General features: G+C 35.3%; 1 protein-coding gene across 1 annotated transcript in view; it reads left to right on the forward strand.

Moving 5' to 3' along the window:
* Nucleotides 1–13,388, forward strand: part of Afti (aftiphilin) — a 114,415-nt gene extending 101,027 nt beyond the window's left edge. Inside the window, exon 7 of the mRNA XM_081731094.1 lies at nucleotides 12,834–13,388. Within this exon, the coding sequence (XP_081587220.1) occupies nucleotides 12,834–13,126 (293 nt within the window). The 3' untranslated portion in view covers nucleotides 13,127–13,388. The remainder of the gene's footprint in view (nucleotides 1–12,833) is intronic.
* Nucleotides 13,389–13,592: the final 204 nt, after the last annotated feature.

Genomic DNA, 13,592 nt, shown 5'->3' on the forward strand with positions numbered 1-13,592 from the left:
TCGGGTTTGGATGTACATCTGCGGACAGCCAAATTACTGTACAATTTCCATCTCTAAATCGAACAAAATCTGTTTTTAAATACTTTAGTATTTTATTTCGTAACAGAAGAAAAGACTTGATGGGTTGAAAATATATAAATATTGGGAACAGAAGGAAGAAGTTAAAGGGTTACTTACAAAAATAAAAATAACGTAAGTGTATTAGCACGATATTGCGCTCATTAGTACGCGTTTTCGTGAACAGAGAAATAATAATAATAATAATAATAATAATAATAATAATAATAAAACTTATCAGATACTCCATAGAAACACATTATGTACCAAGCAATACAGAACAAGTAATCATTTCATTTCCTCCTTTTCTCTGCAGGTATTTATTAAATGTATTTAATTTACTGGTATTTCGTATTCTGAAAATGTACAAGAATGAAGATAAAACAAGAAATTTCCATTTATCACAAACTTTCAATACTTTTTTTCCTTTTTCTGAGACTTCAAGGGGGTCCGAATAATGATGAGAATCTTGAAAATATTTTCATTATTTCGGTCACTGGTTCTTAACAATGGCTTAACGCCCCCACAGGCGTTTTCCTTTCTAAACGAAGCTTGGCACAAAAAGGGGCGATTGAAGGGTGTTTGAGATTTCATGACATGTTATAGACTGTTTTCTTATTATTAGACGAAAACTATGACTTATTTTACCAATACACACAAACATACACGTATAAATATACAAAAGAATTGTGTATATATAAAACAATTATGTTCTTTATGTTCATTATTTGTCAACTGATTTGACTGTATTTAACACTTTTTCATTATTGAGATGGCAACATCGAATTAAACAACAAACATTTTCACACACGTTTTTGCGAGCGGAGGCAAGACCGACTGCGATGCTAACTCCATCTCTGGACGGAGAAATAAAACTCGTGAAAGTCCTTGACTGTTAAGTCATGTGTGTATAAAGTTTGGTTGAAATTGCTACTGACATTCCAGAGTTATACTCGAAGATACATATTCACATATACATCATTCTTATACGAGCAGCGTGTTTGGCGTTGACTCTATCAAAACATAAAGAACTGAGTAGAATAAATAATGACAAGCAAAACGTCTTTGACGTTGCTCCTGTTAATTTCCGAGCCAGCTGACATGCCCGATCTTGCCTAAATTTGGGCTTAATGATCTGCCTAAATTTGCGCATTATGATCAGAACTCTCACCTATTAGTTTACCGACCTTGAAAGCTATGGATTAAACACTATAATCACGGTCATTTTGGACATTTTATATTTCACTCCTCATCCGATGGGGGCTGAACTTAAACTACGTCGAGAGAATCACTATTCATCTCAGCAACTTCAAAAACTATGGATACGACACTTAACCTCCGCCATTTACGATTATCGTTACTTATCACTCCCTGGCAGTGCTAGAGGTATTTTACCATACTAAGGTCTGAACTTCGATTCAAATGGCATCGAGAGTGTCACCGAACCGGAAAACAATGGATTCAATACGAATATCTGTCGTTTTCAGCTATGTTTACTTCACCGTCTGTCCACCTCATAGTGGTAAGAGGTTTGCTAGGGGGCCTTAACTTTTTACAGTATGGCATTGGATGTCCACTATTCATCCCAGCGACCACGAGCACTATAGATTCGACACTAATATTGGTCGTTGTTAATTATTTTTACGCCACCTCCTCCCTTTCCCTGGTAGAAGTGCTAGAGGTGTCTCCCCCTTAGTATTTAGTTCCAGATTGCAAGTCATATGTGTATCAAGTTTGGGAAATCGCTCTATGCTTTCCAGAATTACATGCTGAAACATACACACATACATATATCCATTTTATATATATAGGGTGTCTACTAGTCTGGAAAACATGGAAAAGTTATCTGTACAGTGTTTGAAAAAAAAAAAACTTTGCTACAACAGAAATCATCATACAATGAAGGACTTCTGAAAGGAGTTGGCAACCTTGCGTCTGAAGCTCGTGGTTTCTGATCTCCATGTTAACAAGTGATCCTCATGTCCAGGGCTATAACTAGGCTATTGCAATCGGTGACCCCCAATAAAGTCTTAAATAACACTTGTTCTGATCTTGTTGATTTTTATGTTGCGATACGTGAGAGCTTAACTATGTATAGTTAACTCTTTAATTTATAATATAATTCGTACCTACACTAGTTAGATTTAAAACTCCTTTTCCGTTTCCTCCATGTTCCATTTTCAGTGCTGTTTAGCGTTCCGCGTATTTTTTGTGATGTTTATTATTATTTTGCAGGTAATTTTATGAATATTTTTGGTATGCTTGCAACTTTCTAATAAGATCATTTTTTCTAGCAAGTGCTCATATTTTTTATAGAAAACGTGAATGTAGTAGACAAAGCTCAGCGATTATTACCATACTTGAAGAAGTATTTCGATTCAGTTTTAGGTAGTAAAACCATCTTGTGCAAACTTGAAAATTATTAAATAATGTCTAAAAGATTCTTGACTTGGAGCTAAATTAGCTTTCTTCCAAACCGTTGCTGCAGACATTCAGTCTTCTCTTACGAACTTTCAGTCACTCACCAATGCTTCTTTTAAACTTCTGAAATCCCTTATAATTTAGATTTGTTAAAAAATCCATTGTGATTGAAGCAGCAAATCCTGACGATCTGATGAGTTTGCTTAGAAGATGGTACAGTGAAACCTCTGAATAACGGATACCAATGGGACATGAATTTTTGTCCGTTACTGAGAGGTGTCCGTTACAGAGAGGTTACAGAAATTTAATTTCTCACAACAGTAATTGTATGCAGTTATTGTGTATGAGCGTAAATATGTAAAATTCAATATGAAAATATTCTATTTAGTACATATTTGAATTACTGGGAGGGTTGAAGGAGAAATTCATTTTTGTTAAATAATGTTATTGCTGGGGGATATGTTAATATATTCGTATACTACAAAAGATAATGTATGTATGGTAATTTTCTTAACTACATGTCATCACCCTGTAAAAAATCCATTAATTCATATAGAGCCTACCGCGTATACTGCATATCAACTGATAAAGAATAATATACCAAAGATATTTGGATGGGGAAAGCGGGAGGGAAAGTGATTTTCATTTAAATCAAATAAGAATAATTTCAAGTTCAGCTTCAAGCTGTTCTGTTTGATGGTTCACCACGTCTAGACTAATGATATATACACTTGTTGGGAAAAGGCTTTTCTGTCCAGTGTAATATATCGCAGAACTGAGAATAATTCCTGTACGTTATGAAGAGGTTATTGAAACGTTTAGGGAAGAAATGGATTGTCCGCGTCCGTATCTTAGAGTGTCCGTAAAAGGGAGGGTTTTGTTCCGTAAGAGAACCTATATTTTTGCCGGGACAAAAAAATCTGTCCGTATTATAAAGGTGTCCGTTAAGGGAGGTGTCACTGTAGTAAGAATCTGTATTCGGCTAAGGAGGTTGATGTCGGATTTGGAACACATACAGCATTAAAATCAGAGAAGTTGTCTGAACTTGATATCTTTCGTTTACAAAGGAAATATTTGCATATTTTAACAGGATTTGTAAGAAAATTCGGTATAAATTGCCACTGAAATACAGACTTACGTATGGTGCTGCATTCCTCTCTCCCGATTCAGTTTTAAACCAGAGACTTGGGGAGAGACTTCCAGCTGTAGCATTGTAAGTGCTTGCAGAGAATCATAATTTGTCTGGCCCTGCTGCTGATGAAGTAAATCGACTCTACAGTAAAGTTTGTACCCAAGATTGTTATCACAATAATCAAGAATTTTGACGTGAAAGAATGGTTTAAATCACTTTGCGGTTCTTCGTCTTTGACAACACTAATACTAGCAATAACTTTTCAGCATTTGTTAAGAAAATTCTAGTGTTATCACGGAAAGGCTTCTGTTGAATTCTCATTGAATAAGGAGTTTCTTGTGGATGATCTACACGAAGAGTCTTTAGTTCCGCAGAGTACATGACACTGTCACATTCCACGGAGGTGTTCAGGCAATGCCAACCTCAAAACAATTAATTCATGAAACAAAAAATGCAAATGCCAGATGAAAAGAGGCTCTCAGAATAAAGCAAACAACAACTCAGACAGAGAAAAATCGTTCAAAAGAAAGAAAGAAAAATCAGCTGCAGAGTTGGAAGAAATGATAAAAAAGAAGGAAAAAATCCTTCAGAAGGCAGAAAAAGAAATCAACGAAGTTGATGAGCACATGAAAAATCTTGAAAGAAAGGTCCAGTAATGATCATAATTGGAAATCTCATGTAGATTTTAGCGTTCTAGATTATAAAAATATTCCGTATTTAGTATTGTACATAGAAATACAAAAGAGCTAATATAGAGTGCTTTTATAATCTAGAATACTAAAATCCATAATGTTTGTCAGTATTTGTATCTCGTAATGACATTCTTGTTAGTATCCATATATATCTGTGTGTCTTGGCGTGTATGTATTAGCCCTACTTCATGTTCTGGAATAATAAAAAGTCTAATAGATGTAAATTACTTGAATTGTCCAGTTTATATAACTGAGTATACCTCACAAGTACGTGGTATGAAATGTAAAATCTTTATACGCATTTTTGTGTATTATGTATGTATGTTTTGTCATTCACACTTTTTGTATTTAAAAAAAAAATCTATATATATTGAAACAAGGAGCAGAGAGGGATGGCAATAAGGGGAGATGGAAGGCCATCAAAAAATACATTGTATTTAACAATATTGTTCTTGCCAGGAATAAATAGGTACCCAATTTAGCGTTCTTCATATTTTTATAACAGCTGTCGCAACTAAGAGAACAGATATTTTAAAACTACAAGTGTTTAAATGTTTAGAGAATAGCGGTTACTTAACTTCACTAAAATATAGTGTGGAAAATTTTGTTTTGTTCTGTAAACCTGGAAAAGTCAGGGAATTTTATTTGTCTGAAATAGTAGACACCCTGATGTATATATATATATATATATATATATATATATATATATATGAGGACCAGTGCAAAAGTCATGGCAACTATTTTATTTCTCAAAAATGAAAAAAAGGTAAAGAATTAAACAATTCTGAAATATGCAAATGAAAGGTTAGTTCATATGTAAACATTACATATAGGGAGATGGATGAGTACACACACCACCACAAAGATATAGCACGAGAAAAAAAGACGAAAAACATTTTGTCGTTCCAAAAGTGTTTCTGTCAATTGCAACTGTATACAATAGTACATTACAAACTACGTGCATTCCATGGCATCAGGAGTCTCCCCGATAATCCACAAGATGGCAGGGACTCTAAAATGTCAGAGGTACATGTTCCTACCCTGTACTATTGTATACTGTTGCAATTTACAGTAAAACACGTTTGAAACGACAAAATGTTTTTCGTCTTTTTTCTCGTGCTATATCTTTATGGTAGTGTGTCTCTTCACCCATCTCCCTACATGTAATGTTTACATATGAACTAACCTTCCATTTGGGTATTTCAGAATTTTTTATTCGTTACCATTTTCGAGAAAAAAAATAGTTGCCATGACTTTTGCAATAGCCCTCGTATATATATATATCGCATAAATTATTACCCCAGCTCACCCCTTTGGGATATGCATTGTAATCAAAGTAACATAATAAAAACCCAGTTCGAAGTAGACGATAACTATATCCAAAAATCAGCGTCAGTAGGTTCAGGCGTTTTAACGTGATTCGATCACAAACAAGACCCTTCTCATTTTCATATAATAGACTGGCTGAAATGCCCGTTTTTCGCACTAGAAGGATAGATTTATGGGAAATATTTGAACCTCGCCTCCCTCCATAGAGTACGCATATCAATGAAAGTATAATAGTAGAACTCCCATAATATATTCTATTTTGCCATAAATCTTGTAGCTTGTACTGTCCTTAGGATACGCCCTTTAATCAAAATTATATAATAAAATCCCAACTTGAGGTAAATACTATGTTCAAGAATAAATTTCAAACTGTTCAGCTGTTTCCTGAAACGCGATCACAAACAACAGGCGCCATCGATTTCAATGTGAAGAAAGAAATTATAGAAAATTCCCCCGTAAAACTGAAATTTTCAAAAACAACGGAGACATGTCCACTTACTTTTAATGAGAAGTGTATATACCGAGTTTCGTCTTCCTAACCTGACGATTTCATAACCATGTGATACAGTATTCTTAGCTGAAATCTTAACCCCTCTCTATCTCCTTAAATACGCCCTTTAATGAACATAACACGGAAGAACTTAACTCAAGGTAGGTACTAATTATTTCAAAAATTCATTTCAAACTGGTCAACCATTTCTCCGTAATGTGATCACAAACAGCAGGCAACATTGCTTTAAATATAAAGAAATGAATTATAGAAAATGTCCCCTCCCCCTTTGTCCTAACCCCCTTAAGATGCGCCCTTGAATCAAAGTAACATGATAAAATCAAAGCTCAAGATAAATACTAACTGCGTTCCAAAATTCGTTTCAAACAGTTCAACCATTTTCTCCTGATGCAGCCAAACAACAGGCAACATTGCTTTCAGTGTGTGTGAAGTATTATTATTTAACCTCCCCCCCCCCCTTCCGTCAGAACGAGAAATTCTCAGAAGCGTTGGGATACGTGTCCATGTATTTTTAATGAGAAATTTATATAACAAGTTACATTTTCTAACTTGACAAGATCGTGAGATACCATACTCAATTTTTCGCATAAATTGCATTCCCTGTCCCTCCCTTAGAGTACGCACTTTAATCAAAGTAACATGATAAAATTGCAGTTCAAGATGTGTGATAACTGTATCCAAAAATCCATTTCAAATGGTTTAGCTGTTTTCTCGTGGTGCAATTACAATGTCCTTTTTATTTTTATATAATAAGATATTGAGGGATTCCTGTTTCAAGAGTTACTTTACGTCTGATAACAGGTCTGATTATGGCTTTTCGAAGCGCACCGGACCAAAAAGTCTTTATTTTATTTTGTTTTTATATTTATTTAATTAATTAATTAGTTTACTTTTCTCTTTTGAAAGCATCAAATCTGGAATTAAAAATTGTCTTGTTCTAGGAAGACACATGCTAAGATCATATTGAATAAGACATAAGGTGGGATGATCCTTATATGCTTCCTGTTATTGAAAGAATATTATTCTGCATAAGCCGACACAACTCTCCCATGACAAATTTACTATACCAATATATTTATTTTCACATTTGAATTATCTCACTTCTCTGCACTATAAAAAATGACAGTTCGTTGGACATTAATTGACGTGTGGAAGTTAATTTCGTATGCATGATAGCCTAATCTATCTTTTTACTCCAGATCTCTAATTTATAGATTTACACACACCCCTTTTGATCAAAAGAAATTAGCTACCGTACCGCTGTTCTTCTGACTTAACCTACGGTCACAGTGCATTCGATTTTTCACTCTGGCGATTATGGCCGACTAATCGGCCGACCACTTCTGCGGACTGCTTGGTCACACTGCAACCGATCCGTCGTCAGTCTGTCTTCTTGTGGGATACAATATGGACGAGGAATTGCTGCTATTAGAAAATCCTGTGTTAAAAATATTACTTTTAGAGGAAGATAGGAGCGAATATGTAAATACTATTTTTCAAGAAAGAGAGAAATATGGCGAGTTTCACACGCTATTTCCAAAGTTGCTGGAGCAGCCACAGAAGATTTTTCAGTACTTCAGAATGGAACAGGATTCATTCTGGCACATCTTACAGAAGATCCGAGGACGCATAGAGAAGCAAAGTAATTTTCGAAAATGTGTATGAGCAGAAGAACGGCTTGCTGTAACATGTAAATGGGAGTCTCAATACCTGCGATGAGTTGTAAACCACCCGCTAGTCTGGCGTGGTCTTGGCGACAAAAACAAAATAATTTGTTTCTGATCGGTGGTCGGTAGAAGTCGGCCGTAGTTGCCAGACCATGTCGGCGCCAGTTTGACCACATACACTTCTCTCAATGCATCTGTTTATTTCACCGATGTCGCCAGAGTATATCAGACTAAAAAATCGGTCGGATCCACTATGACCATAGGCTTAGTGTCCCCGGTTACTAAGTTAGATAAATAGGCTAGAACCTGCCTTCGTGGTAGATGAACTTTTCTTTTAGAAAAAGTACTGTTCGACTATTTCATTCATCGATGATACGAATAAAGAGAATGAGTTCAGCTGATATCTGTAGACGCATCTGATTGAATCCCCATTCGCAGAGAGAAATTGTTTCATCCACGTGAGATTAATTATTTTCAGGCATGTCCTTAACACCTCCTCTGGCGTTAATCAACCAAGAGAAATTTCTACTTACCATACTTTATATTATTTTCTCCAGCACTGCCTTGGTTAAATTATCTAAATTTACAAAAAGCAATTTGTTGAGACATCTTTGGAGTTTACCACGGGACACCCTTGAGTATCGCGATGTCCACTTTGAACACTTACGCTCTAAGTAATTATTTGTTTATAGTGGGTAAAAAAAAGAAGAAGAACTGACTCTGATTGCAAACAGGAAATGAAATTGGTTAGAGCACTGTCAGAAGAAATTTCCTTGTAAGAAATAGAATAACAGGGTAAGTTTCTGGATGGAGCAAGAGGAGAGGGCTCCTGGACGATATCAAAATCGAACATTCTTAGGCCTTAATAAAAAGTAAGGCTGCAAATAGAAATGAATGGAGGACGATTAGTTTGCTGTAAGGACCTCCCAATGTGACAGAACACTGATGATGATGAATTTATATTTTGAACAATTATTATTATGTTGTTGTTATTTAGAAAAAGGCACATTCAGTTCTCGTTAGAATTAAAAGAATTTATAAATATAATAGCAGTGTGAATGTAGAGTGTATTGCTTCTACCAATATAATTACCATTAAAAATCATCGTTTCCAGTGATTATCATTAAACATTTTATTTAAAGTTAATATTTACTATCTGGTCTATTTTTATATCATAAAATATGGATCACAATTCTTAATATTAGAAACATTGTTTTTCTCCGGATGATTTAGCTCATTACTACCCCTTTTGTTACTTATTAAAGCGAAACATGTCGCACTCCGCCATTGGCGGCGATAAGAGCCCCAAAGAATCCGCGGTGAGGAGGGTCGGATCTCAGAGGGCTCCATTCAAAGCAAGCTCGAATAACACATGGCTTCTTCATCCGCATTTGCGGTGGTGTCCAAGACCGTTATCGTTGCCACTGCACGCCGCCCAAAGCAACTCGATGTTTTCCAAGAATACAGCGAAGCATAGTAGGTTCCTCCTCAAATGACTCCCTGTTTACCGAAGTTGGCACCGCATTTGTGATAGCGAGGCGTGTTACACGCCCCCTCCCCCCACACACAAACAAAAAAGAAACATTGACCTTTGGGAGGAAGACATAGGTATGAAGGGAATTGAGAATGTGTCGCCCAGAGCTTCATTTGCATCACTTGCATTAATGTCATTCTATATACATCTTGTATCTTTCTCAAAATTCCACTTTGCAGGCTGTTTAGGATCCTGAGAAAAGAACTACTACTTTGTTTCATCAAGTATAGGCGCACATTTTTGAAAATGTAGCTAATTTGTCACTCAATTTCTACGAGGTTCAAATATTCGAACGGAGGGGCCTTCCCCAATCTGGCCCCGCTATAGCGTTGCCATTCATAGGCATCTATCACATTTCAAGTGGGACCGCAAAATCGTCCAATGAGTGCTATCTGAACTTTTAATAATAATAATAATAATAATAATAATAATAATAATAATAATCTTATTATTTAGTTTGATGATAAACATAGCGTAAATATTTATGCTCTTTGTGGCCTACAGTAACTGTGGTGTTTGTTCGTATGAAGTTTAAAAGAAGACGATTCCCGTTGAGCGCCCTACTCGAGAAGGAAGACGATAGGTGGAACAGGAAAACCCATGAAAATCTGTCAACATGCGTCTTAAATTTTGGTCTAAACCGAAAATCACTTGTATAATAACACGAACATATAACAGATCAAAGTATTTCACTTGGAGAGGAGATTCTAGCAGGGGCGTAACTGACGGCCCCGCCGTGCGAGGAGTGGGGGGCACAAAACTTTTCTATAACATAGTAAACCTGAGTATGTAACTTGGTAAACTGTAATAAAATGAATCAAGTTTTTTTTAAAAAGTCATCACTGGACAGCTGTAGTTGTCAATAATCCACAATTTGATGCTGCTTCTAAATTCTAACGAATTCCTTTCAAGGGCCTTAGCCGCATTCTTCCAATTCTATTGCATCCCGCTCTCCATCTCTGTTATCTCAAAAGTTTTATAAGCACCAACCATCATTTCAGGTCAGTAGCTTTTTCTCCCTGTACCTAATGGTTTTCCAGCTGAAGAGGCTACCAGTAGTCCCCCCCTTCCCTCGTCCCTTTGCAACCGAAGCAAGAGAGAAAATAAGTCTTGTCAAAAAAAAAAAAACACGTGTCGCCAAACAAATGCCGTTTTGCAAACAAACGAGAGAGAGAGAGGGGGAGAGAGGCAGAGATTTTGTGTGTGGGTGGGTGAAGGGATGGAAGGCTCAAAATCTTGCCACATGGACGGAAAAATACTTAAAATTCTAGTTTCTTGTTATGGAAACCGCTCAATTTTGCTCCCGTCACCAGGTGTTCACATCATCAACAACCCTGACGTGGAAAAAATTCGTGTGTTTCTGTCGTTTTGTAGTAACTGTGAAGTGAAGTGCGCACAAGATGAACTCAGATAAATATAAATATTTGAGCGGTTTTCAAAAACGTGGAAGAGAACGCGAAAAGGAAGAATCTTTAAAAAGTTGTCTAAAATTGATTCTTTCTTTAAAAGTGTCAGTGGAAATTCTTTGCCAGATCCAAGTGATAGTGCTACGTCTCGTGGTAATCGGTTGCTAATTTAAGTATGAATGTAGCACGAAACTCACAGGAATGCGATGTTTGTGTTAGTGACATCTCAGATAGTGATATCTCAGCCGGTATAGTGATGAATTAGATGTGAATCTGAAAATGAAACTTGTTTATTCAGAACCTCACCAGCCGAAAAGTCCTTTTCCGAAGGACCCTGTAACAAAAAGATCATTCAATTCTGAATATTACAACATTAAAACAAAGACAGGACAAATCTTACTCAACAATACTAAACGCAGTATTCTGTCATGTGTGCTGGCTTTTCACCGACAGGAGCAATAAAAGTTTTAATAATGCGTGGTGCAATGGTACAATTAGGGATTGGCAAGGGTTATCAAAAAAAAAGTAACAGTACATGAAACTTGGACGATCCACCTCACATCATCTTTATCATACGAGCAGTTTAAGAAAACCAAGTCGTTACTGTCACATTTTTTAAAACAACAACATAAAAGAATTATCGATATATTATCAAGGATATTAAATGTAATTTTAATATTAGCTCGTTGCAACATACCATTCCATGGTCACGACGAAAAAAAAAAAGTCTTCTCGTAATAAAGGAAATTTTTAGTGTTATTGACTGACTTGCTCTATGATCCTGTACTTAAGTTTCAGATTGACAATGAGAAAAGCAAAATAAATATTTAAGTCCAAAAGTGCGAAACGAACTAATTTCTTTACTTCCAAAGACAGTTTTGGGATTAATTATACAGAAAATCAAAAATGCTCCATTTTTTCTATTATATTGGATACGACTCAGAACATAGGTAAGGTTGATCAGTTAAGTGTCGATCTTAGATATGCACAATTCGATGCAGGGAGGTCAATAAATATTTACGAAACCTTTATTGGGTTTTATGAAATGGAAGGCCAAACAGGAAAGTCTTTCGAAAATAAGATTTTAAATGTATTTGAAAAAATCAGTTGAATCTAAATAATTGTCGCGGTCAGGGGTATGACGGCGCGGCTAACATGTGCGGTCAATATCAGGGACTACAAGCGCGTACCAAGGAAAGAGTACCGACAACAAAGTTATTCTGTAGATATTTTTGCATCATTTGAGTTTTAATATTTTATGAACAATACATTTAATTTTGTTTGTATTATTTGGATATAATTTCATGTTTTCACTTTGTTTATCTCCCGAGAATCATATCTCGCAACATTCTAATCAAGGCACTGCAACTAAAAATTCTTTAATTTTTTTGATACAGTGTTGTATTATGCAGTCAGTATCTCATATCCCGCTTATTCTCTTACCAGTTTTCTTTAGGATGTTCTGTTTTGAAGCCAGTAATGTGATTGCAGAAACTATCATCTCCAGGGTAAAAAAAATATAAATGTTGAAGTAGCCCCTGTATTCTTGGTCTGTTGACCTTATCTGGCTATATTTACTGAGTTCATTATCACTAATATTATTATCTAATTGTGATATTTGTTTCTGACTGATACTAAGCTGTCGGTAGTCAGTTTGAATCCTACTAAGGAACTAAGTTCATTATTATTATCTAGTTGTGATATTTGTGAGCTGTGTCTTATTGGTTGCTTCGGTATTGAAGAGGAGCGTTAAATTAGGGAGTTGCCAGTAGATGTCGAACGCTGAACATTCTATTTAATACTTATCATAAATAAAGCTTAATGTTTTTGTATTTTATGGAAAGAACAAATACAATTTGTGCTAGAATATGAGACTGAAATTTGGAGCTCTGCGTCTGGGAAAGTCATGAAAATTTATTTTGTTTTTCCAAATAGTAAACGCACTTCTAAAGTTATTGTCAAATATGTTGGCACGCAGAAAACATCGCTCTTATAAATGACAGTACAATTTCATTTTTAAAAATATTTTCATATGTAATAAATTTATTCATATTTGTGAATTTTAAATCAATGTGTTTTTGCAGGTTTGGAAAAGGAACTGTTTAACACAGAAGAAAACAATTTTATGTCTAATGAAACAGAAAATCCATTGCAACGGATCATAGGTACCGATCTTACGGCTTTGGAAGACGGAGGTTCAAAATCAACAACTCTACGAAGGGAACAACTTAGTTCAGAAGTCCAAGAAATTATTAGCAAATTACCAGATTTAAGTTTTATGAGAGTGCATGTACTTATGTTTCCAGTGAAAGGATACGCAGATGGACCAGTAGACACTCATCCAGCCGTTATAACTTCAACTGACTTTCCCTTATAGCATTCTTGGAATTTGAAGTTAGTACCTTTTTCTTCAACTATAATATTCTTCCTTGATTTGAACCAAACGAAAATATTGAACAGTTATGAAACTTCATATTGTATTTTTAATAAGCACAACAATCTTGAATGCCTTACAGACCTACTGTTAAAAACAATAATCAGTGAATTTTCAAAAAGTATATGTAGTTCTTTATTTTCACAATTAGAAAAACTGTGTTCATAAACTAATAAAGAAATAAAGGAAAAGCCTTAACAATGTAGTTTTTGTGACTTACTTTATAGTGTAAACAAAAAGACAATATTCCATTTATTGAACGGTTCAATTATCAAAAGGAAATGTTATCTCTTGAAGCAACCTGATTAAATCTTAAGAAACAAATGTCTGTCTAACTTTTAAAAACGAAACAAATAGGTAAACCCATGCCACAATCTCTCTTCTGATATGGCTATATTCATGTTACTGT

The sequence above is a fragment of the Thermobia domestica genome, chromosome 11 (genome assembly GCF_964235325.1).
Source record: "Thermobia domestica chromosome 11, izTheDome1.hap1.1, whole genome shotgun sequence".
Classification (NCBI taxonomy): domain Eukaryota; kingdom Metazoa; phylum Arthropoda; class Insecta; order Zygentoma; family Lepismatidae; genus Thermobia; species Thermobia domestica.